Source organism: Podarcis raffonei, chromosome 2 (genome assembly GCF_027172205.1).
Source record: "Podarcis raffonei isolate rPodRaf1 chromosome 2, rPodRaf1.pri, whole genome shotgun sequence".
In the NCBI taxonomy this organism is placed as follows: domain Eukaryota; kingdom Metazoa; phylum Chordata; class Lepidosauria; order Squamata; family Lacertidae; genus Podarcis; species Podarcis raffonei.
The window spans coordinates 124,378,136-124,404,732 of NC_070603.1; the positions used below are offsets into that span (position 1 = coordinate 124,378,136).

The 26,597-nt window shown below is 44.5% G+C and overlaps 2 protein-coding genes across 7 annotated transcripts in view; one reads left to right on the forward strand and one right to left on the reverse strand.

Moving 5' to 3' along the window:
* The window catches only part of LOC128409332 (zinc finger protein 345-like), a 57,940-nt gene extending 44,963 nt beyond the window's left edge, over nt 1-12,977 (forward strand). For all 6 annotated transcript variants that reach the window (XM_053379679.1, XM_053379676.1, XM_053379680.1 and 3 more), the window contains exon 3: nt 9,537-12,977. In XM_053379679.1, coding sequence (XP_053235654.1) covers nt 9,537-11,917 — 2,381 coding nt within the window. In that variant the 3' untranslated portion in view covers nt 11,918-12,977. The remainder of the gene's footprint in view (nt 1-9,536) is intronic.
* LOC128409384 (zinc finger protein 470-like) overlaps nt 1-26,597 on the reverse strand; it is a 420,794-nt gene that overhangs the window by 328,816 nt on the left and 65,381 nt on the right. The gene's annotated exons all lie outside the window — the stretch shown is intronic.

Here is a 26,597-nt window from a genome sequence, read left to right on the forward strand (position 1 = left end):
TCAACAATGGACTTTTCAAAATAAAAAGAATTGGATTTAATTTAGATTTGTCAAAGACGGAATCTAAACAGGAAGTCAACTTCCGTATTTTGAAGGGAAGATTTTGCAGTACAGGCTTGTGAATGGGAAAAAAACCTTTGGAGACACATCAGTCTTTAGATACTTTTTAAACTGCACTTTGTTACTTTGCTACCTATTAATACTATGTACTCTGGATACAAGAAGAAACTGTAGCTCTTTGTTCTTTGATTCCTTAAAAGGAAGATACAGGAAGCGATTGGAGTACTCTGTTTTTTTGAATGGGGATGCAGATTTTATGAATGAAAGCACTGAAAGGCTTGATAACATTGCAAATTCTTTTTTAAAAAACCTCTAAAAAGGACCCTGGATCTTGGCAAGTCCTACCAAAGCTTGGCAGGAGGACACTTCCATAACTGGGAGGTAATCCCAGGGGGCGGAAGTCCCTGGTAAGAGCCTTAGTAGGAGAAGGGGGGGGGACGGGGCCTGTATTTGAATAAAAACTGATAGAAATAGCCTATATACTGTAGATTCTGGCCTATTAGCAGCTGCAATTTGGAGGTTTGTCTTATAAGCCCAGTTGCCTAATACGCTGGGCAGCAACGGGGCGGGCTATGTTCCGCGCCACCCATACCTGGCGTATAAGGCGCCCCCCGACTTTGGAGAAAATTTTCCGGGGTTCAAAAGTCGCCTTATACACGGGACACAGTATATTGGATTACAATTACCATTTGGATTACAAATCTAATTTGAATTATAAATACGTCTGGAAAATTTTTGGACTCACAGTGGAAATATTTTGGATTATAAGACGCATTGTGGATTATAATATAACTAGAAGCTTGGCAAGTGCTAATCATTATCAAGAGACAATGTAACAGTAAGTTTGAACAATGGTAACTATTAGGCTTTTGTTGTGGCCTGCTTTTTTTTGTAGATTGTATATAAAGGTGATTTTGCCCTCTTTTCGCTCTCTTGGATATTGTGGAACTTTTATAATTCTGTAAGTTTGAAAGTGTTACAGTTTGGTTTAAAAGGGTGTGGGAATTGGATTGGTGGGAGAACTGTTGTATACAAGGCAAGAGTGAGAAAAAGACAGAAGGGCTGAAGTGTCCTTGAGACAGAAGTGTTTGGGAACAGTTTGTTTTGAGAACTGACATAGAAGAGAAATCTAAACAAGAGCCAGTAAAACAGAGAGTATCAGAAAGAAGGAGAGGTTCAGCACAAGAAGAGATAGAAAAAACTCCAAAAACAGAAATGGCTGAACGTATGGCTTTACATTTTGCAGAATTCAGGAAAGGGCTGGAGCAGACTATGAACAAACAATTTATGGATGGAAGATCAGACATAGAGAACACCAAGGAAGTATTGTTGCAAAAATTTGATAAACTGGATGAAAAAGTAAATGTTTTGGAGGTAAAGATAGAAAAATTAGAAAAAAAGAGTGGAGTCGACTGAGGGATTAAAGGAAGATCAACTGGTTTTGGTTGGGGCGATAGGGGGCCTGGCAGAAAGACAAGATGAACTGGAACAACAGAATTTACTTTTACACTTAAAATTGAATGCTAACATGGTTCGAATAAGAGGGTTGTTGGAAAGAGAAGAGGAGCAAGGCCTTGCTAGCTATCTGGGTGGAATATTGGGGGAATGGATGGGGATACAAGAAGGAATGGAAGAATGTTTTGAGAATGTTTACAGAGTTTGGACCCGAGCTTCAAGAGAGAAAAGACAGCCACCAGACATACTCTTGACTTTTACAACAAGGAAAAGGAAAGATGCAGTAATGCAGAAAGCTTTGAGGATGACCTGGTGGTTGAAGGGCAGAAAGTTGACATTTTTAAAGAAATCCCATTTAAATTGAGAGTCAAGAGAAGGAAGTATTGAAACCTGACATCAATTCTAAGAGGAGCAGGAATAAATTACAAATGGGAATTCCTGGAGGGAGTTTCCTTTACTTATAGAAGAGAGAGGTTCAGATTAATGTCAGAGAGTCAGGTACAGGAATTTCTGAAGAAACACTCTGTTTAATGGGAAGAATTGCAACTCTAAAAATGAATGTACTTCCAAGGATGTTATTTCTCTTCCAAACTGTTCCAGTAATAACAGGGAATGTGTGCTTCAAAGAATGGCAGAGAGAAATATCAAGATTTGTCTGGAATGGGAAAAAGCCAAGGATAAAAAATAAAATTTTAACAGATGTGAAAGAAAGAGGCGGATTAGTAGTGTATTAGAAGCAATAAGGCTGCTTGGAAATGCTGCAGGTTTTAAAATAAATAGAGGGGAAACTAAGGTGTTAGTGAAAAGCATGGATGCACAGTCAAAAAATGAATTACAGAGAGTGAGTGGATTGGTGATAAAGAATAAAGTGAAATATATTGGAGTATCGTTAACAGCATAAACAACAAACCTAGTATTTCAAGATAATTATATTAAAATCATTAACTTCAAAATAATATATATGTTGTTGTTGTTTAGTCGTTTAGTCTTTATAGTCCAGCTCTCACTTCCATACATCACTACTGGGAAAACCATAGCTTTTACTATACGGACCTTTGTTGGCAAGGTGGTGTCTCTACTTTTTAAGATGCTGTCTAGGTATATATATCTCAGACCATAACCAAGAAGTAGTCAATGTAATGATTTGCTGGTGGGGAATACCACAACGCCTTTCAATGGATGATGTCCAAGACAGTATAGCTTCGTCAGCTGATGATGAAATTGAATACATTACATACAATGAATGACAACAAAAATAATACTGAGCAACCTGCAAATTAAATAATGAATAAATAATAAATGAAGAATACATACCAAATAATTTTAGTCAGAATATCCATACAGGTAAATGTAATATTTGTGGATCAGAGCTCAGTTACTTACATTGTCTAATACTCGTGTCACGGGATCTTATTTAATTATGTGTCCTTGCAACTTCTTGTACATTGGATCCACCACACAAGCGGTAGGTGTTTGTATAGGTGAACATGGATCCTGTATAAGAAATGCAGTAATAGAGGCACCCCTAGTTGAACACTTAATCAAATACCTTCATTCAGACACAGATTTATACACGGTTCTATGGGTCAACCAGAGAAAACGTGGGATCAGGAAAGATTACAAGAGGTTATTGCGACAACAAGAAACTAGGTTGATTTATTTATTCAAATCCACACATCCAGGGGGTTTGAATTCAGAGCTAGATTTTGTCCATTAAACTTTAATTAGTTTAATGTTAAGTAAATGTCCAGTGCGCTTCCAACGCCATAAATCTTATCTCAGCAGAGAATTTCGTGCAGCGGTGAAGAAGGCAGGAGAGTCAGTACCTTTCAATGAAGAATCCTGGAGCAAGCACTTTGGAACTCAGGAAAAAAACTTTGTTTACAGAAGAAAACACTGGCGATAAATGCACACATGCTCTTATCTCCGGCATAAAGAAAACTTTACTCTAAACCTAACTCTTATCAGCCCACCGCCCACAAACTGAGTGAACTGACTATTTATAGAAACTAACTCACATTCCTGGATGCTTAATGACTTCCAGCTGCTCAGTGATTAGAGCGACTTGTTACCTCTTAACCCTTTAGTACCAACACCCCCTCTCACTCGTAACACTGAGCTGTACCAACCTTAATTCAAATTTAAACCTGAACAGAAATATTTATGAGATTGCGGACTCAAAGCTTTTGTAAAACCGTCTGCGAGATTTTCTTTGCTTGGACAATACTTTAGTTCAATTAAACCTTGTTTTACACTTTGGCATACATTTTGATAACGGATATCCAAGTGTTTTGTGAGTGCTTTGAATTGACCTGATTTAGCTAGTTTAATACAAGGTTGATTGTCTTCCCACACTCTGATAGGTAGGGAACATTCTCCAAACAATTCTTGTACCAGTTGCTTATAAAATTCCAGTTCTCTACATACATCTGATAATGCATTGAACTCAGATTCAGTTGAACTTAAAGCTATAAGTGATTGCTTTCTTGATCTCCAACCAATTAGTGCATTTCCAAATTTTATCGCCATTCCTGACACTGATTTTCTATCTGGTCCAGCATCTGCCCAACTGCTGTCGGCCCAACATTCAAGTTGTGTGCTGCCCTCTGCTGATAGTTTTAAGCGAAACCTTTTGGTAGTTTGGAGATACTTTAAAACTCTTTTTACTCCTTGCCAAGCATGCATTGATGGTTTTTCAGCTTGTCTACACAGCATGTTGACAGCATATGTTATATCGGGCCGAGTCCACTGTGCAATGTGCAGTAGACTGCCTATCGCTGACTGGTAAACCCCGGGATTACTGAACTCTGCCTGTTGCTTGGCTTGAGCATCCTTTGTGTAACTTAACTCCATTGGGGTTTTAACACCAGCACAGTTGTCCATTTTAAACCTTTCCAGCAACTGCTGGATCTTAGCTTCTTGGCTGAGCCAATAGTTCCCATTTTCATCTTGCTGAATTTTAACTCCTAGATAAACAGATACAGTGCCTAGTGATTTTATCTGAAACTTTTCTCCAAGCTTTGTGGCAAATTGTTGTACAAGTTTATCGTCCTTTCCACTGTATAATAAATCGTCAACAAATATCAAAACTGCTTCTTGTTCACATCCAGAGCCTTTTAGATAAAGACACGCATCTGCTGCGCTCTTTCTGAACCCCATGCTCTCTAGAGCATCGTTTAAGCAGGAATTCCAATTACGGGCGGACTGTTTCAACCCATAAATGGATTTGTGTAGGCGCCAGACCTGGTTTGGCTTGTCTCCTTCAAAACCTGGTGGTGGTGTCATATAGACTTCCTCCTGTAAGTCTGCATTTAAATAAGCCACATTGACATCAAAATGAAACAGCTTATTTCCCTTCTTAGCTGAAGAGGCTAGAAGCATTCTTAATGACTCCGATCTTGAAGTAGGGGCATAGATTTGAGAATAGTGAACACCTTTGCGCTGCGAAAAACCTTTTGCAACTAGTCGGGCTTTATATTGCAACTCCTCAGTAGTTGTGGGCTTTAAACGATATACCCATCGACAACCTACAGCTTGTTGCCCTTTCGGAAGCTCTGTACTTGTAAACACACTGAGAGACTTCATTGAAGCCATCTCCTTTTCCATTGCTTCCTGCCACTTTACGGCTTCTGAGCTTGGAAGCTGTTGTACCTCTATATAGCTATCTGGCTCACACTGTGCCATATTTACGTATACACTTGTCACCTTAAACCGCTCTGGTGGTTTGCCCTTTGTGGCACGTTTTGATCTGCGCAATTGTTCCTCTTGTGCCCCCTCTGACCGTTGGCTGTCAGAATCTGTCTCAGACTTTATATCTGGATGCACCCCTAGGGATAAAGACCTCCGTTTAGATACCTCCCTTGGGCTTGGTGTTGCAGGCGACCTGCTTCGCTTTTGCTGTCTGCTAGGCCTACTGACTGGCGATGTTGGAACACTCCTAGATTCTGGCTTTTCTACCTTAGGAGAAGAACCTTGTGCCTGGTCAGAATCTGCATCTGAACCATGTGCACCATCTCCTTCTGGCTCACCATCCTCTGGACTTTCATTCTCAGCATAAATGCCTAAATCATCTCTCAAAATGTCAGGGTTAGCATGTAAGTGAGTCCATCCGGATTGCTCACAAAATTCAGCACTCCTACTGATGACCACTCTTGTAGTATCCCCATTTGGGTTCACGAACCTCCAAGATTTGGCGTGTGGTTCGTACCCACAAAAGATGAGTTTCCTAGCCCTTGGACTTCCCTTTTTCCTTAACGCTTTTGGGATAAGTACATAGGCTTGAGATCCAAACACCCGAAAGTAATTAACTTTGGGCTTCTTCCCGTATAAAGCAAAATAGGGCGTAGTATCAATTACCGAATTATATACTCGGTTCAGAATATGAGTTGCCGTCTGCCAGGCTTCCGCCCAGTAACTTTGAGGGAGTTTAGAATCAAACAACATAGAGTTTGCCAACTCTTGCAGAACCCTGTTTTTACGTTCGGCCACGCCTCCTTCTTGGGGGGAATAAGGTGTAGACAGACGATGCTTAATTCCCTTTTTCTTAAAGAAATTCTGCAACACAGACCCGATAAATTCTGACCCTCTGTCTGTCTGAAAAGCAAGTACTCTAGTACCGAATTCAAGTTCTACTGCATGAACCCAATTTTTAACTGTTTCTGCAGTATCTGCTTTTGTTTTGAGAGGAAAAAACCATGTGACTTTTGTTTTGTCATCCGAGAGACACAGTGCATACCTCGAACCTCCCATGCTAGCAACAGGCATTGGGCCACATAGGTCCATATGCACAAGTTGGAATACTTTGTCAGATTTCCTATCTGAACTGGGATAGCTGCATCTATGAACCTTCGCCCTTTTGCATGCAGTACAATCCAAATACTTAGTAGATTTGTTCATTTTGCACCCTTCTGATAATTCAGGTTGCCTTTTAACATACTGAAAATTAATATGTCTCAAACGGCGGTGCCATAAATGAACACAAGAATTATGGGTAGGCGAGTTCACACAACCAGCATGAACCTGTTCAACTTCATCTGGACTGGTCTCAAAATAATATAACCCATTTCTGCATTCCACCTGCAAAAGAGATACATTATTCTTTGAAATAGTGCAAACCCCATTTTCAAACACAGTTTTAAACCCATCTCTATCAAGTTCTGACACAGACAAAATACACACCTTCATTCCCTTTAGCACATAGGCATCAATTTCTGTATGCAAACAATTCAAGAACACTGTGCCTACGGTCTTTAAGGAACGTTTAGTTGAATCTGCCATTGTCACAACTTTAGGGGTTTGCAAATGTCTGCAATTCTGCAAACGGACACTAGATGGCGCCACCAGGTGGTGAGATGCACCACTGTCGATCAACCAGCGTAGATTGCTGCCTTGGCCACGCCCTTGCATCAATGCCATTGCTGAAGCCATGTGCTGTGTGCTGTGGGAGTAGCCACGACCTCCTCCTCTTCTTCGACGTCCCCTGGAACTCCTTGTCTGGTAACTAGGGGTAACGGCCTTGGTGCTGTCTTGACCAGGTTCACGTGTGCAGTTCCTGATTAAATGGGAAGAGGAACCACAGCGAAAACAGTGTCTAGCTGCAAAAGCATTTACTGTGTTCTCAAACTCAGCATCCCCACTCTTAGGCACAGCACAACTCCCCTTTGAAGACAAACCTCTTTCTCTTTGCCTTTTATCCTGTTCATCTGCAAGCCGAGAAGAAATGTATTCAAGGGTTAATTCAGCTGAAGGCATAGCTTCCAAAGTTAAAGCTAGAGTCTCATAGCTTTTATCAAGAGAAGACAACAATATGTATGACTGCTGCTCCACAGAGAAAGGAATGCCCAGCTGTCTTAGTTGATTAAAGGCAGACACCATTTTGGCAATATGTTCTTTCACACACGCTCCCGGTTGGAGACGTAAATCAAACAAACATCTTGTAGCATGGATCTTGGCCCCCGCAGTGTTTCTGGAATTTAGCCGCTGCAGAACCGTCCAGACCTCATGCGTATTCTTTAACTCAGAAACATAAGGCATTTGCTCTGGTCCCACTGCCAAAACTAATAAACCTTGGGCTTTCCTGTCACGTTTCTGTGAAGCTGCTGCTGCTGCTTTGTCTTCTGCAGACGCGTCTGCAGCTGCCTGCAAAGGCGGTGCTTCAGTACAACTCCGCAACTCTTTTGCTTGCAACCAAACCCTTACTCTAGCTTTCCAATCTTGCCAATTTTTCCCATTGAGTCGCGTAAACGGGACAGCAAAACTTTCCTGGGACTCTGCCATCCTCCCTGGGGCTTAGGAACGATACTCACACACCTGTAGACCGTCTCCCAGCTGCTGAGGTGGCTCCTTGAGGAATAAGACGTCTTCCAGCGAGTACAAACTGCGCAGTGCCTGTTTAAAACTTTTTCTAGGCACGTTGCAGGACTCAAGCTGCTTTGAAGGCTTTCGTTGTCGGCAACCGCTTCTGTCTTCGCTCCAGTCCTTTCATAAATCACTCTGAACTGCACTCCTTATCTCCTTCTTGACGTACAAACAGCCATAACCTGTCCATTAAACTTTAATTAGTTTAATGTTAAGTAAATGTCCAGTGCGCTTCCAACGCCATAAATCTTATCTCAGCAGAGAATTTCGTGCAGCGGTGAAGAAGGCAGGAGAGTCAGTACCTTTCAATGAAGAATCCTGGAGCAAGTACTTTGGAACTCAGGAAAAAAACTTTATTTACAGAAGAAAACACTGGCGATAAAGCACACATGCTCTTATCTCCGGCATAAAGAAAACTTTACTCTAAACCTAACTCTTATCAGCCCACCGCCCACAAACTGAGTGAACTGACTATTTATAGAAACTAACTCACATTCCTGGATGCTTAATGACTTCCAGCTGCTCAGTGATTAGAGCGACTTGTTACCTCTTAACCCTTTAGTACCAACAGATTTCAACTGTTTTATTTAAAGTCTGTAACTTTATGGTTTCAGCTTGCGTTGCGATGCCAGATTTGATACTCTGTACCTTTACATTTTCTTGCATTGTCCTTAAATATTTGTTATTTCCCACACCTGTGGATAACGTTTTAAGTTCTATACATCTGTTTTATCAGTATCAGTTAACTACACTGGTTAGTGTGCTCTCATCCACAAGTATTACATTTACCTATATGGATATTCTGTCTTAAATTATTTGGTATGTATTCTTTATTTATTCTTTATTCATTATTTACTATGCAGGTTGCTCAGTATTATTTTTGTTGTCATTCATTATATGTAATGTATTCAATTTCATCATCCGCTGATGAAGATTCCTCTTCGAAACAGTTGATTCGATCCGGATGTCTTGGACATCATCCATTGAAAGACATTGTGGTGTTCCCCACCATCATTCCATTACATTGACTACTTGGTTATGGACTGATATATATATATATGGGACGCGGGTGGTGCTGTGGGTAAAAGCCTCAGCGCCTAGGACTTGCCGATCGAAAGGTCGGCGGTTTGAATCCCCGCGGCGGGGTGCGCTCCCGTCGCTCGGTCCCAGCGCCTGCCAACCTAGCAGGGACCTAAATAGGGACCACTTACCAGCGGGAAGGTAAACGGCGTTCCGTGTGCTGCGCTGGCTCGCCAGATGCAGCTTGTCACACCGGCCACGTGACCCGGAAGTGTCTGCAGACAGCGCTGGCTCCTGGCCAATAGAGTGAGATGAGCGCACAACCCTAGAGTCTGGGTACCTTATATATATATATATATATATATATATATATATATATAATTTTGAAGTTTATGATTTGTAAATTTTGGATGATAATCTATTACTAATAATAACACATTTACTATATTAATTATCCACATGTTGCGACCATATTTGAGCAGCTCAACTGCTAAGTCAGCTCTGGCATTGGGACTAGTAGCTCAAGTGACTCAAGACCTAATTCAGGCTAAACACTTCTAACTCTCTTCAGTTCTTCCTCTATCACAAGCATTCATTAATTTTGTTCTGCCCGAAGCTCTAATCAGCTTCTCTCTTCCTTGCAGATGGTGATCAATTGGAAGGGAAGAACAAGGGGGACCACAACAGAATCCACATAGCGGAGAAGTCTTATAAATATTCAGGGTGTGGAGAGAACATCCATCAGAGCTCCCAGTCCACCTCCCATCAAAGAAAGAGCTTCATTTGGAGGGATAGCCTTACTTCACACAAAAGAACTCACAGTGGAGAGAAATTGTATCAGTGCTTGGAATGTGGAAAGAGCTTCATTCGGAAGGATGGTCTCACTTCGCATCAAAGAATTCATACAGCGGAGAAACCCTATCCGTGCTTGGAATGCGGAAAGAGCTTCAGTCAGAGGGTGCAACTCACTTCCCATCAAAGAATTCATACAGGGGAGAAACCCCATCAGTGTTTGGAATGTGGAAAAAGCTTCAGCCAGGCGATCCATCTCACTACCCATCAAAGAATTCATACAGGGGAGAAACCCTTTCAATGCCAGGAGTGTGGAAAGAGCTTCAGCCAGGGGATACATCTAACTTCCCATCAAAGAATTCATACAGGTCAGAAACCATACCAGTGCTGTGAATGTGGGAAAAACTTCAGTCAAAGCAGCCATCTCAAGACCCATCAAAGAATTCACACAGGGGTGAAACGCTATCAGTGCTTGGAATGTGGGAAGAGCTTCAGTCTCAGGCAGAGTCTCACTTCCCATCAAAGAATTCATACAGGGGATAAACCTTTTCAATGCCATGAGTGTGGAAAGAGCTTTCGTCACAGTTGCAGTCTCACTTCCCATCAAAGAATTCATACAGGGGAGAAACCCTATAAGTGCTTGGAATGTGGAAAGAGCTTCAATCGGAATGATAGTCTCACTTCCCATCAAAGAATTCATACAAAGGAAAAACCCTATCAATGCTTGAAATGTGGAAAGAGCTTCAATCGAAAGCATCATCTCACTTTGCATCAAAGAATTCATACAGGGGAGAAACCATATCCATGCCTGGAATGTGGAAAGAGCTTCCGTTACAGGAAGAGTCTTACTTTGCATCAAAAAGTTCATACAGGGGAGAAACCCTATCAGTGCTTAGAATGCGGAAAGAGCTTTCGTCACAGTTCCAATCTAACTAGCCATCATAGAGTTCATACAGGCGAGAAATCCTATCAGTGCTTGAAATGTGGGAAGAGCTTCAGTCAGAGACAGAGTCTCAATTCCCATAACAGAATTCATACAGGGGAGAAACCCTATCCGTGCTTGGAATGCGGAAAGAGCTTCAGTCAAAGTTCCCATCTAACTTCCCATCAAAGAGTCCATACAGGGGAGAAACACTATCAGTGCTTCGAATGCGGAAAGAGCTTTCGTCACAGTTCCAGTCTCACTTCCCATCAAGGAATTCATACAGGGGAGAAACCCTATCAGTGCTTAGAATGCGGAAAGACCTTCAGTCAAAGTTCCAGTCTCACTTTCCATCAAAGAATTCATACAGGGGAGAAACCCTATCAGTGCTTAGAATGTGGAAAGAGCTTCAGTCTCAGACAGAGTCTCACTTCCCATAAGAGAATTCATACAGGGGAGAAACCCTATCAGTGCTTAGAATGCGGAAAGAGCTTCAGTCAAAGTTCCCATCTAACTTCTCATCAAAGAGTCCATACAGGGGAGAAACACTATCAGTGCTTAGAATGTGGAAAGAGCTTCCGGGAGAGGACCAAGCTCACATCCCATCAAAGAGTCCATACAGGGGAGAAACCCTATCAGTGCTTGGAATGTGGAAAGAGCTTCCGGGAGAGGACCAGCCTCACAAAGCATAAAAGAGTCCATACAGGGGAGAAACCCTATCAGTGCTTGGAATGTGGAAAGAGCTTCCGGGAGAGGATGCAGCTCACCTCCCATCACAGAATTCATACAGGGGAGAAACCATATCCATGCCTGGAATGTGGAAAGAGCTTCCGTTACAGGCAGAGTCTTGCTTCGCATCAAAAGGTTCATACGGGGGAGAAACCCTATCAGTGCTTTGAATGTGGAAAGAGCTTCCGGGAGGGGAGCAAGCTCACTTCCCATCAAAAAATTCATACAGGGCAGAAAACATATCAGTGTTTGGAATGTGGAAAGAGCTTCAGCCAGGGGATCCATCTCACTACCCATCAAAGAATTCATACAGGGGATAAACCTTTTCAATGCCATGAGTGTGGAAAGAGCTTTCGTCACAGTTCCACTCTCACTTTTCATCAAAGAATTCATACAGGGGAGAAACCTTTTCAATGCCATGAGTGTGGAAAGAGCTTTGGTCACAGTTCCTATCTCATGAACCATCAAAGAACTCATACAGGTCAGAAACCATATCAATGCTTGAAATGTGGGAAGAGCTTCAGTCACAGACAGAGTCTCACTTCCCATCAAAGAATTCATACAGAGGTAAAACCAAAATAGAAAAATAATAATGCATTATTAAACAACATTATTAAACAACCCTTACAAAACACATTTGTATAGAAGAGAGAAAGGGCGGGGGAGAATAATTAATAATACCCTTTATCACATTTGTATCATGTATATCATATCATTTGTCAACACATAGGCAGGCTCCCCCAGCTCTCCCCTGGGTGCCCCCTTCTCCCCGTCTCACACCCTGAGTGATCATTCCTCTGTAGTAGTAATTATTCAAAATCTGCAGTCCAGGATAAACCCAGCTGTATTTAGTATCCAGACTTTTCCCTCCCCTTCAGCAAGATGGCACTTTTCCTTCATTCCACCCCCCCAGCCCAGCCTTCAAATTTTAACCTCTCAGACAGTGCAATATGACTCTTATAATGATCATCTAATAATCCAAATTAGTATTTCTCCAGTTTCTAGGTCCAGTTTCTATAAAGCCTTATTAAAACTGTTCCAACAAGTCTCAGTCAAGTCACAGTACAAAATTATTGTCTCTTTCAATGTTCATCCAATCCTGCTTCCTCTTCTTTTACTAATCTTTCCTAATCCACTGGGGATGGGGAGGAAGGCACATTAAATCCCTTTCCTCATACGAGATCATAGCTTGTGTTGTGAACAGTTTCAGGAGTTGCACTGCATCCCCTTTTGCTGGATGTACATTTTTCTCTGCTGACAATTCCCACACCAGCTCATCCCAATGCAGCCTTGTCTTTCTATGGAGCTCTTTCTCTCTCCTCCTGTTCTTCCCTCCCCTGCTCAACAGAACCTTCTGCCACTCCCAGCAACTCCTTTCCAACGACTACCAGCTTATGACCCACACATTCACCTCAGTCTGTCTTTCTGGGACCAATCTTGGTCTTCAATGTAAAGGCACTCCATGTCTGGATGGGGAGGAGAACCGCAGAAGCTTGTTTGGAGTAGATGCATCTGGTTCTCCATAAATCAGGTAGAGGCAAAGTTCATTGGCAAAAGAAGAACTTTCTACTAAAGGTTTTTCAGCTTCGTTACAGAAAAAAGCTTCAGGAGACTTCACAGATGTGAAAGTTAGAAAATGTAACACCAATTGGCTCTTTCAGATGGAGGATGAATGACACCTTGTTTAGGGACGAAGAAGTGACTAAGAAGGCCCAAAAAACCTTGAGAGACTACTTTGAGATAAATATGAATACCACTGTTGAAAAAAGAGTAATCTGGGACGCAAGTAAAGCGGTTATGAGAGGGTTTCTGATACAACAGAATGCTATAAAAAAGAGAACTCAAAACGAGAAGATAAAATTTTGGAGAAAATAAAGGAAAGTGAGAAGAAATTGAGAGCAAAACCAAAGTCGCAAGAGATCTTGAGAGAAATAAAGTTGTACCAAGTACAATATATGAAAATGATGAATCAGGAAATAGAATGGAAAATTAAACAGATGAAACAAAAGACATTTGAGTCGGCTAATAAATGTGGGAAATTGTTGGCTTGGCAAATGAAAAAAAGACAAAAACTTAATACCATCACAAATTTAGAAGTGGAAGGAAAGAATATACAGAACCCAGTGGAGATTAGAAATTGTTTCCAGAGATACTTTAAACAATTATATACACAAGGGCCACAGAGAGAAATTGGCATAGATCGGTTTTTGAAAATAAATGGATTGCAAAAGATTTCCCAAGAAAATAAATTATTGCTGAATTATAAAATAACTGAAAAGGAGGTAGAAGGTGCCATTCAGAGTATGCAATTAGGTAAATCTCCAGGACTGGATGGATTGACTTCTAGATATTACAGAACTTTGAAAGAATGGTTAATACAACCTTTAAAGGAAGTCTGTAATGAAATATTGGAAGGGAAAAGGGCACCGGAGACGTGGAAGGAAGTGTATATCACACTTATACCCAAAACAGAGACTGAAAAGACACAGCTCAACTACCGCCCCATATCATTCCTTAATGTGGATTACAAAATTTTTGCAGACATTTTGGCAAGAAGATTAAAAAAAGTACTAGTGGAAGAGATTCATAAAGATCAAGCAGGCTTTCTCCCGGGTAGACACTTGTCTGATAATACGAGAAACATAATTAATATTTTAGAAAAATTGCAAGTGAATATAAATACAAAGGCAGTTTTGTTATTTGTGGACGCAGAGAAAGCTTTTGACAATATTTCCTGGAGTTCTATGAAGAAGAACCTACAGGGGATGGGGGTTGGTCAAGGTTTTGGAAATGGTATAAGTGCAATATACGCTGAACAAAAGGCTAAACTAATTGTTAATAATGTGGTGACGGAGGAATTTAAGATAGAGAAAGGGACACGACAAGGTTGCCCAATTTCCCCATTGCTTTTTATATCGGTCCTGGAGGTCCTTTTAAATATGATTAGAAGGGACCAATTGGTTAAAGGTACACAAGTCGGAGCTAAACAATACAAATTGAGAGCATTTGCAGATGATTTAGTATTGACATTACAGGAGCCAGAATCTAGTACTAAAAGAGTATTAGAACTGATTCAAGAATTTGGTCAAGTTGCAGGATTTAAGTTGAATAAGTCAAAAACTAAGGTTTTAGAGAAAAATTTAACAGCGATTGAAAGAGAAAGGTTTCAGAAGGAGACAGGTTTGACATTGGTTAAGAAAGTGAAATACCTGGGTGTAATGGGTTTAGGGATTGCTGTGCGTAAGTTGCCGCCACCCATACTCTCTCCGCTGGTCTCCGGCAAAGAGTCCTGGAGCCTCCTCTCCGATTCCCCCATCTGCCCCCCTTCTCCACTGGTGTTATGCTGATTTCCTTCCCCAGCAGATGGGCTGCCTCTCTCCCTGCTGGGACCCTCTCCAACATCACTCTGGAGCCTTCCCTCCGCCTCTAGCTCCGATGGCAGTTCCCTGACATCCACCTCCCCCCCAGGACCCCCTCCACCCCCGGACCGACCTTCTGATCCAACCTCGTCCCTTTCCTCGGCCGACGATGCGGGGAAACTCCTGAAGGAGCTGTCGTCATCCTCTGAGGATTCAAAACCCGCTTCCCACCCTCTTCGAACTCTTGCCACGGGGTGGGCCTCCCAGTCTGATTCTTCTCCCTCTGACATTTCTCCTCCTTCCTCTTCAGAGGCAGGAAAACCCACAAATTCCTCCTCATCGTCTGTGGTGCCAAATTCTTCCCCCCAGAATCTCGCTAGTGGTTTTGGTTTTTCTGGGAACAGGCTGTGGAATTCTTCCACTAGATACCCATCATTGATTGCCTCCGTGGGGACCCACGTGTTTTCTGACTCGGGTTCTCCTTCCCAAGCCACTAAGTACTCCACCTGGCGCCCTCGCCACCTTGAATCGAGTATTTCCGTGGCTTGGTTGTGGAGTTCCCTCTCCTCTACCCGCGGGTGGGTGGTGACTCCTCCCTCCCGCCCCGGGAATTCTCGCCCCTCCCTGTATGGCAAGTAGGGACCTATGGAACACCGGATGTATCTTCATGCTGTCAGGCAACTTGAGCTTGAATGCCACAGGGTTCACCTGCTGTGTTACCTCAAAGGGTCCCAGCTGCCTTGGCTGCAACTTCTTGCACCTTCCCTTTAGGTGCAACCCTTGGGTTGACAACCACACTCGGTCTCCCACCCGTATGGCATCCCCCTCCCGACGGTGCTTGTCTGCCTGCCTCTTATAAACCTCCTTGGCCCGCTCCAAGTTCATCTTGAGTTGCTGGTGCAATGCCTCCATTTCTTCCACAAACTGCTCTGCCACAGGTACACTCCACCCTTCCTCCCCCCTCCCCGGGAAGGCCCTGGGGTGACACCCATAATTGGCCATGAACGGGCTCATGCTCGTGGATACATGTTCAGCGTTATTGTACGCAAATTCAGCCAGCGCTAGTTTCTCTACCCAATTGTTCTGTCTCTCGCTGACGTAGCAGCGTAGGTATTGCTGGAGTATACTGTTCGCTCTTTCTGCTTGCCCGTTGGTTTCCGGGTGCCGAGCCGTCGAGAAGCCCACCTCTACCTGCAGCAAGCTCATGAGCTTCCTCCAGAACCAGGAAGTAAATTGTTTTCCGCGATCTGAGATGACCCTTGAGGGCGCCCCATGCAACCTGAAGATGTGATCCACAAACAACTTGGCTGTCTCCTCTGCTGTCACCGCATGTGAGCAAGCTATGAAATGGCACATTTTTGTCAGTAGATCGACTACTACCATGACTGCTGTCTTTCCCCTGGACCTGGGCAAATCTGTCATAAAATCAATGGACACCACCTCCCAGGGTCTTCCCGGCGTGGGTAAGGGTTCCAGTAACCCCGCGGGGGCAGCCCTCTCCCCCTTTGCCCTTTGGCAGCGGTCGCACCCCCGTACATATTCCCGTACATCCTCCCTCACCCTTGGCCACCAGAACTGCCTGGTGACGAGCAGCATGGTTTTGTGCTGTCCAAAGTGCCCAGCTGTGGGGTTGTCGTGGAGTTGTTTGAGTACCTTCCTCCTCAGGGTCTCCCCCGGTACATACAGCACCCCCTTATAGTACAGCACCCCTTCCTTTTCCTCAAACCCCCCATGGTTTTCTCTTCCGTCTCGGAGTTCCCAGATTTTAGTTTGAGCGAATACGTCGTTTCTAGTAAGCCCGGCCAGTTCTCGTTTCCCAACCAAGGCTCCCACACACACCCATCGGTCCTCGGGGATCTGCTCTTACGTTTTCCTCTCCCGGCACGTATCGGATCTCGAAGGAAAACTTGGAGAACTCCTGTGCCCATCGAATCTGTCTCTGGTTGAGTACTCGTGCGGTCCTCCAGTATTCCAAGTTCTTGTGATCAGTACAAACCTGGATCTTGTGCTGTGCCCCTATTAGCAGATGTCTCCATCGGCGAAACGCCTCATAGATCGCAAGCAGTTCGCGGTCATACACCGTATAGTTTTGCTCCGACTTACTCAGCTTCCTCGAGAAAAAGGCACACGGCTTCCATTCCTGCTTGCTCCTCCCTGGCTGCAAAAGAACCGCCCCAATTGCTCTGTCAGACGCGTCGGCCTCTAGCCTCATGGGTTTCTCCAGATCAACGTGTAGGAGCTGCTCTTCCAAAGCGAACACCTTCTTCAGTCTTTCAAAGGATTGCTGAGCACTTTCTGTCCATGCGAACTTCCTTTTGCTACTGAGACAATCTGTGATGGGCGCTGTTAAGTGGGCGAAGTTCTTGATGAACTTCCTGTAGAAGTTGCTGAACCCTAGGAACCTCTGCACATCCTTCCGGGTTTTGGGGGCTTTCCATTCCAGCACTGCCTGCACCTTGCTTGGGTCCATAGCTAGTCCCTTGTCTGACAACTTGTACCCCAGAAACTCGACCTCTCTGGAGTGAAATTGGCATTTTTCCAGCTTGACCCACAACTGGTGCTTCTGCAGCCTCTTTAGCACTTCCCTGACGTCTCTGGCATGTTGCTCCTCATTGTCTGAATAGATTAAGACGTTGTCCAAGAAGGCTACGCAGTTCTTGTACAGCAGGGACCCCAACACGTGGTGCATGAATGCTTGAAAGCATGCGGAGCCTGATTGTAATCCAAATGGCATGACTAAGTATTCAAAAGCCCCCAGGGGGGTGAACATGGTGGTCTTCCATTCGTCCCCCTCCCTTACCCTGATCAAATTGTACGCTCCCCTGAGGTCCAGTTTGGTGAAAATTTTCCCCTGCCTCACTCGTGTTAAAATGTCGTCAATCCTGGGCATTGGGAAGGTCACGGGTTCAGTTACCAGGTTTAGGGCCCTATAGTCCACGACCAGCCTGGGCTGATTAGTCCCTTTTTGGTCCACAAAGAACACCGGACTGCCCCCCACCGCCTTTGATTCTCTAATGAACCCCCTCTTCAGGTTCTTGTCAATGAACTGCCGTAACTCCTGCATCTCCCTGTCCGACATGGCATACAGCTTACCCACTGGCAGCTGAGCCCCTGGCATTAAGTTGATTTGGCAGTCAAAGGGCCTATGGGGGGGTAGTCTGTCCGCCTCCTTCTCGCTGAAGACTTCCTTTTGGTCAGCATATGGTGGTGGCACCTCTCCCTTAGTTTCCACTGCCAGCCCAGCCACCCTGGCCACTGTCCTTCTTGGGGTTCCCCCCCCAGACAGTGTTCCAAACAGTAATCTGACCCAAAGGTGACTGACCGCTGATGCCATGACACTACTGGATCATGCAGTGCCAGCCAGCTCATTCCCAGTATTATTGGGGGTCCTGCCAGTGTGGCCACGTGAAAGGCAATGGTCTCCGTGTGCCTGGAAACCCTCATTCGCATTGGCGGGGTCTGGTGTGTCACTTCCCCTCCCAGAAGTTCCCTGCCATTGATGGTGGTCACTTGCAAGGGAAACCCAGGGGTAGCAAGTGTATTTGTTGCTCCAAAGCGAAGTCCCTGCTAAAGAAATTGCAGGAGCTGCCCGAATCCAGCAGCCCCTCAACCTTGACTGGGTGCCCATTTGGGAGTTCTAGCACCACTGCTATGGCTATCGCTGCCCTGGGGGGGTCAGGCTGGGGCACTTCTTCTGGCCCCTTTGGTTGGCAGCCAGGCGCTGTTGTTTCCCTGCCCCTGCCCTTCGTCCCCCTCCTCACAGCCAGCAGCCCCCACCATCCCTTGCCAGGCCTTTCTTTGAGGGCAGACCCTTGCAAAATGTCCTGGCTGTTGGCAGAGGAAACACTTCTTGGTGGTTTTCCAATCCTTCCCCTCCCTTTTGCGACCTTCACTGGAGTTTGAAACCTCGCGCGCGCGTGTGCCATCTGTTTCCATCGGCTCACCCGCCTGGGAAAGCTGTCTTGGTATTTCAGGAATGCGGTAGTCATGGCAACGTTCCCCTCTCACTTTGCGTTTCTCCTGAGCCCGCGCTTCCTGCCTCACTCCAATCGCAAGCACAGCCTTGGTCAGCTGATCTATCAACTGCGGGCAGGGCGCGCGGGACAGCTCGTCCTTCACCGTTGGGGACAACCCCTCCTCAAACAACATTTGAATCAGTTCAGAGTCCAGATCCCACCCGAGACGGTGGATCAACATCGCAAAGTGCGACCAGTAGTCTGACTGGCTCCCCTGCTTGCACCCCATCAGTTCCCGCCGAGTCACACTTTGCTGGACCTCACTTGAATACATCGCATCCATCGCCTGAAAGAATTTCTTAAGGTCCTTCAAGGCATGATTTTGCGTCACCATAAGGGGCCTAATCCATTCCCTTTCCCCATCCTCCAGATGCCCCACCACGTAGGCCACCCGTTGCTCATTGTTAGCAAAGTCATCATGCTGCAGTTCCAAAGTGTACTCTATTTCCGTTCGGAACGCATTGTAGTCCTGGGGTTTTCCCCCAAACTTGTGTACCAGCCCCGGTACCTTCCTTGCGATGGGGGTGGGTCTGACCTGAGCATCCTGAGCTCGTCTTTCGTCCAGCCGCGCCGTCAGGAGAGCTACATGCTGTTCCAAATCTCGGTTTCTCTCTACCAGACCTTTCACTGCAGCTGCTTCCTCCGTCTCTCCGGCTCCCCCGGTCTGGCTCATGGTGCTGCCTCTCTGGAGCTACGCACAAGCAACGTCGGAGACTGACGGATTGCTGTAATGGGTTTAGGGATTGCTCGTGCGTAAGTTGCCACCACTCCTGGCTAGGTTACCTGGTTAACCCTTTCTGACTGAACAGCCTCCAGCATCGTGACTGTCTCAGTCGCTGGCAGAATCCGTCAGTGGGCGTTTCTTGAACCTTTTCCAGCATAAAAGCTGTTTGACGCCAAGTCTCCTCCTACTCTCCCTGCGCGGAAGTCTTCTGCGCAGGGAAGTTGTGGGCATCGGAGTACCCGTACTCTCTCCGCTGGTCTCCGGCGAAGAGTCCTGGAGCCTCCTCTCCGATTCCCCCATCTGCCCCCCTTTATCCCTGGTGTTACGCTGATTTCCTTCCCCAGCTGATGGGCTGCCTCTCTCCCTGCTGGGACCCTCTCCAACATCACTCTGGAGCCTTCCCTCCGCCTCTAGCTCCGATGGCAGTTCCCTGACACTGGGGGTTGATATGACAGCTAAGAATGTGAACCTATTTAAAGATAACTATGAGAAATGTTGGGTGGAAGTGAAAAAAGATTTAGAAATATGGTAGAATTTGAAGCTTTCACTGCTAGGTCGTATAGCTTTGATAAAAATGAATGTATTGCCAAGAATGTTGTTTTTGTTCCAAACATTACAAATTTTGGATAAAATGGATTGTTTCAAGAAGTGGCAGAGAGATATTTCTAGATTTGTCTGGCAGGGCAAGAAGCCTTGAATAAAATTTAAAATACTAACGGATGCAAAAGAAAGAGGTGGATTTGCCCTGCCAGACCTCAAACTTTATTATGAGTCGGCCACATTTTGCTGGCTGAGAGATTGGCTGCTTCTTGAAAACACAGACATTTTGGATTTGGAAGGTTTTAACAATGTATTTGGGTGGCATGCATATCTGTGGTACGATAAGGTTAAAGCACATAAAGTATTTAAGAACCATATTGTCAGGAAAGCTTTGTTTAATGTCTGGATAAGATATAAGGACTTACTTGAGAACAAAACCCCAAGGTGGTTGTCACCCATGGAAGCGAAGGCTCAGAAAAAGCTGAATATGGAGGCCAAATGGCCGAAATATTGGGAAATTTTGGAACAAGAGGGAGATAAATTGAAATTGCAGAGCTTTGAAAAACTAAAAAATAAAGTGCGAGATTGGCTTCATTATTATCAAATAATGGAGGCATTCGATGTGGATAAGAAAATTGGCTTCCAGGTGGAAAAATCAAAATTGGAAACAGAACTGTTAGAACCCAAAACTAAGACTTTGTCAAGAATGTATAACTTGCTGTTGAAATGGAATACTCAGGATGAAACAGTGAAATCTGCTATGATTAAATGGGCACAAGATGTTGGACATAACATTATGATAGCTGACTGGGAACAGTTATGGACCACAGGTATGAAGTTCACGGCATGTAATGCCTTAAGAGAGAATGTTATGAAAATGATATACAGGTGGTACATGACACCAGTCAAGCTTGCAAAAATCTATCATTTGCCCGATAATAAGTGTTGGAAATGTAAGGAAACTGAAGGTACATTCTTTCACCTTTGGTGGATGTGCCCAAGGATTAAGGCTTTCTGGGAGATGATATATAATGAAATGAAAAAGGTATTTAAATATACCTTCTTGAAGAAACCAGAGGCTTTTCTCCTGGGCATTGTCGGCCAATTGGTGCCAAAGAAGGATAGAACTTTCTTTATGTATGCTACAACAGCAGCGAGAATACTTATTGCAAAGTATTGGAAGACACAAGATCTACCCACACTGGAAGAATGGCAGATGAAGGTGATGGACTATATGGAACTGGCGGAGATGACTGGCAGAATCCGAGACCAGGGAGAAGAGTCGGTGGAAGAAGATTGGAAGAAATTTAAAGACTATTTACAGAAATATTGCAAAATTAATGAATGTTAGAATGATGTTGGAATGAAGTTAAGTGGTTTTAGCAGCAATGTTATTAAGGTCTATGTAAAAATGGATTGTTAATAGATGGGAATCTGAAGTAATAATATACTAAGATAAAGGACTAAGATAAGAACAAAGAGGGAAAGGATTTGCTGAATTAATTAACTGATTTGGGATGCAAAAAAGGGAGGTGTGAGGAGGTCCGGGAAACAAGTGAACGAAAGATAAGATATAGAAATACTGATTTGTTTTTAATTGTTACTCTATTTCTCCTGTTTTTTGTAATTTTTTTTAAAATTTCTGTTTTTTTGTATTATTGTAATTTTGTTTGAAACTTTAATAAATATTTTTTTAAAAAAAAAAGTTAGAAAATGAAAGTAAGAAAGAGAAGAACCAGTGTTTTCCAGTATTTTCCGGTTTCTGCCCTCAAGATTTTAGCCATGACATTTTGTCCCACTGCCAGAAAAGCATCTTTAGCTCCCTAGTTTCTGTGGCAACACTTTGGCTCAAGTTTCCATCACAGAATCATAGAATGGGAGAGTTGGAAGTGTGGGGATGTTTAGGGAGGCAGGAGAAGGATATATTGTTTACTAATATCCTTCCTAACTTGCATTAACAAGTTCTATAACTTAGCAGAGTTCCAAACATTCCCCTTTTTAAATTTGCACGGTGGTTACCTTGTTGCAGGCTTGCTTAAGCCTCTTGAAATATAGGATTCCTGGTAAGAGCCCTTCTATTCCCTCATAAAAAGACACGATACAATCTTGTTATAGTAAATATAGTAAATATAAAGTAGTTTACTCACTCATTCAGTTCACAGATGCATCCCTGAAGGCAGACTTAGGTTACAAAAGTGTCTAACTATATGAACTATCCCATAAGGGAGTTAGTCCCAAGTGACTGCAACTGAGCTGTCACTTCTCCTAACATATAGAAAGACAAAATGGAGAAAAAGAGCAGAACATGAAGGACATGTGCTCCTCTACCCAGAATAGGCCACACCTACTTCAAGTCACATGCAGTGGAAGTCTGTCCCAGAGTGCTACAAAACATCCCCAAACATGTCCACTGTAGGAATGTTGTACTTAACTGCTATAAGTTTCATATCCCACAGGAAGGGAGCCTGGGTGTCACCTGGTCCTGCCCCCTGCAAGTCAGGAATCTCAGGAATCCTTTCATAACATGTATACGTTGTAGAAAACAACAATTTCATAAAACTGCATTTGGATGATTCAGATTTCTTTTAAGCCTATGGCTTAATTGAAAAGGCCTCACTTAATTGAAAAGGCCTGTGTCAGCCAGGCATGGCAATTGTTTTGTAGATGGATGAAAGAGGACGTTGGAAGACATTTAGTGAATAGGAATATTAGCCAAAGTCTTAATAAAGAAAGACACACAAAAAATGTTATATGTCATCACATGATATGATGAGGGCTTATCTGAAGAGCCAAATGATTATGTTTGGTTCAGGATGATGAACTAACCAAGTTGCATTGGGCTGCAACTATTAAGATTGCTACGATCCTTGAAGATGATGGGTTTTTCGGAGCTAGCCAACCTAACCGGAAGAGTCCGCGACCAGAAGAAGGAGGAGTATCAGGAAGAATGAACTAAATTTAATGATTATTTAGTTAAATATGTCAAGTTAGATGAATTGGAAACAGCTTGCAGATACTTAATTGGCTTCGGATTTTATATAAGTTAAGTGATGAATTAATAGGTGTAATTTCAAAATGAAAAGATCTAAGGATGTTAATGTTCAAGTTAAACTTTATACGAACTGTGATTTGGAGAACTGTTAAAAGGATATGCATTGCTCCTAGAATGGGAGGTAAAGGAGGAGCAAGTCAAGATAGCAATGGTAAAGTAGGCCCAGGATTTAGGGGAAAATATGATGAACCAATGGGAATGGCTGTGAGACAGGGATATTAAATTTACGGCTTGGTACAATTAAAGAGAGAATGTAATGAAAATGCAATACAGATGGTACCTGACCCCGTTAGACTGGCAAAAATGTATAAAAACTGTAGTGATGTTTGTGGGAGATACAACAACGGGGCGGGAACCTTTCTACACATGTGGTGGGAGTGCAAAGAGATAGTGGGATTCTGGGAAAATATTTACAACAAGTTGAAAAAGTGAATTTCTTTAAGGAATACATCAAAAGCTATGTGGAAAAAGTCGAACTTTTGACAGATATTGAGTAAACCCAGAACATGATTAGAGTGAAAGGAGAGTAAAGTTAAGATAGAAGAAGAGATTAAAGAAATAATGAAATGTGTTTAAGGCAATTGGAAAAAGAAAGTAGTGTAACAAGAATGGCTGGAAATCAAGTCACTTTGTGGGTGTTTGTGTGGGGTAGATGTGTTGGTATGTATAGTATAGGTAGGCATAATACAGAGTAATGTAGGTATGCTTTATGTTAGGAAAATAAGGTATTGTGCATATGTACTATGTTTCCTGCTTGGCAGGGGGTTGGACTCGATGGCCCTTGTGGTCTCTTCCAACTCTATGATTCTATGATTCTAAATGTATGTGTTCTATATGTTAATAAAATATTTTAATTAAAAAAAAGGAATGATGTTCAATTTGGAAGTTTATTTTAAAAAGCATTTTATCGGATGTGGTTCTTTGCAGGAACATTTGTATTTCAATAAAGGCCTATCTTTCTACTTGGAAATTTCCTCCTTTTCTTTTGGGTTTCTGTGTGGATAACCTCCAGTCTGGGAACCTCTTTTTGAATTTCTACATGACAGGATTTAAAAAAAAAAATTGAAAGTGATTTATAATGAGATTGAATATCATTATTGGTAGAAACATTCAAAAAATGAATCAGCAATACAGTGGTGCCTCGCAAGACGAAATTAATTCGTTCCGCAAGTTTTTTCGTCTTGCGATTTTTTTCGTCTTGCGAAGCACGATTTCGGAAAAGTTTTGGAAAAGCTTCAAAATTCACCAAAGTCTTCAAAAACCTCAAAAAAGGGGGGTGCTTGGGAGGGAGGAAGTGGCGGGCGTGGGGGGAGGCGGGGCGGAGGTTGCTGCCTGAGTCCCCGGGATCGGTTCGCCTCGCCTTGCTCCGACCCTTTGCACTACAGTCAGTGCCGTCTTGCTGCTGCAGCTGCTGTCGCCGCGGTAGTCAAAACTCCTACCGGCCTAAAAGTTGTCTGGTGCAAAATCCCTTCTGCAGCAGCAGCCCGAAAGAAAGCGAGAGCGCCAGCCAGCCAGCCGCCTGCCGCGGGCAGGAGGGAGGGAGGGAGCGTCGGCGACGGTGGATGCCTATTGCCCCTGTTGCTGCTGGCCAGCCAGCCAGAAGCGCGCAAGCGGAGAGGGGCGCATCCAGCCCGTTGGAGAGGAGCGCGGGGGCGCGTCCCCGGTGGCTCCCGAGCTGACCTTGCCAGGCCCGGCGCCTTCCGCACTGCCAAAGGGCGACTCACCTCCTGCCTGCGCTGTGCCGGGACTAACTCGAGCGGGGCGAGGAGAACACACACTCGCGCATACACACACCGAGAGGCAAACTTGCTGCAGCCGTGGACATCGCGGGGTTGGAAAGCGCGGAGATGCAGGTAGGGGGCGCCCCTTGCAGGGCGAGTGCCGGAGGGCCCGGGCAGGCGTTCTTGTCACCGCCGGGGCGCTGGGGGGGGGAGAAGGAAGGAGCCCCGTCCGAAGAGCCCCGGAGCCTGGCCTCCCTAACCGGGAGTTGTGGGGAGGGAAGTGTGCACGCCTTGCTATTTTTCGCCGAAACAAAGCTCCCTCTCCCTCAGAACCCGCCTTCACGCGTTCTTGCCCCTACGGAGACGCACACCGCATGCTATGAGTTGCTCCTCGAAGTCAAGTCGCAACTGTATTAACGGTTTTAGGAAAAAGGAAACAAACTTGCAAGACGTTTCCGTCTTGCGAAGCAAGCCCATAGGGAAAATCGTCTTGCGAAGCAAGTCAAAAAACCAAAAACCCTTTCGTCTTGCAAGTTTTCCGTCTTGCGAGGCATTCGTCTTGCGAGGTACCACTGTACATTTTAAAACATAAGTTTTTCTTAGTGTTTACAGTTCTGTTTACAGATGGTTGGGGCGGGGGGAGGGCACAACATGCCGAAGCAGAGCCCATCTTTTTCAAGGGATCCTTAGTAAACCTGGAAATGTCTGCATGTGATCCCATCTCTACAGCTCACAAAAACACTATGGAGAAGGAGGCTGGAGCCTGAAAGGCAAAAGCATTGGCCTCGAAGAGAGACCTGGGACCCCCTCTCCTTCTAAAGGGACCTCCGAGGAGGAAACCAGGGCCGCCAGGGTGGATCAATCCCTGGACCTTGGAGGCGATTCCTCAGCTCATCTGGAAAGTGTCATATCATGTTCCTTTCCCCGTTTGCCAGGAGCCTAAATTTCATTTGGGGTTCCTCATTCCTCACCCCAAGGTTCCTCCAAGGCTTTGGGGAAGGAAACGGAGGTAGGCTGAGCCATGGCTTTGGTTGCTCCCAATGGCCCTGCAGTGGATTCAGGCTGGGGGGCCTGTCTCCTTCTCTGGCCATGGCAGTTCCCAGGAAGCCTTTTCAGAAAGGCAGTAGACCCTCAGCACAAGTTCGGTTCTTCTCTGCAATGGCTTCCTCTTCTGAGCTGGACTGGGAGGACCCCAGTTCAGGCAGTTCCCCAGAGTCCCCCCACTGGGCTCCAGTGGCCCCCTGAGACCCACAGGGATCCAGAGGGGAGCGACTTCTGTTGAACTACCGCCTGAGGAGGAGGAACAGATGTCTTAGCCCGTTTGGGTGGCAAGCAAGGGCCATCCAAAAAGGGCTCCTGGGATCCTGAGGGGCCAAGAAGGGGAGTCTCCAGTCTTGTCTGGGGAAGCAAAGGAAACTGGTCCGGAGGTCAAACTCCCCTGAGGGAACCCTCCACTTTGGAGGGGATAAAAGCCCTTATTATTGTTATTCTCCTTTGGCCTCAGAGACAGAGAGGGCCTTGCCCTCCTCGCCCTCTTCGCCTGTCCTGGCACAGAACCTGGCAGATCCCCCAAGGCCACTTGCCTGGCATGTCCCAATGGAGAGGCCTCCTCCGTTGGGCCAATGTTATAAGAAAAAAACTGCTCCTTTTCCCTTATGGGGTATCTAAGAGCCCATAGAGTCCTTTTGTAGGTTCTCTTTCGGTAGGAGAAAATAACAGAGACCAACCAGAGAATTTTTTTTAATGTATTTTTATTAAAGATTTTCTTGATTTACAAAAGTATGTACAATGTCTCATATTCCCCCCCCCCATGTAACATTTTTACAAATCGGTTTCATTTATTGAGACAT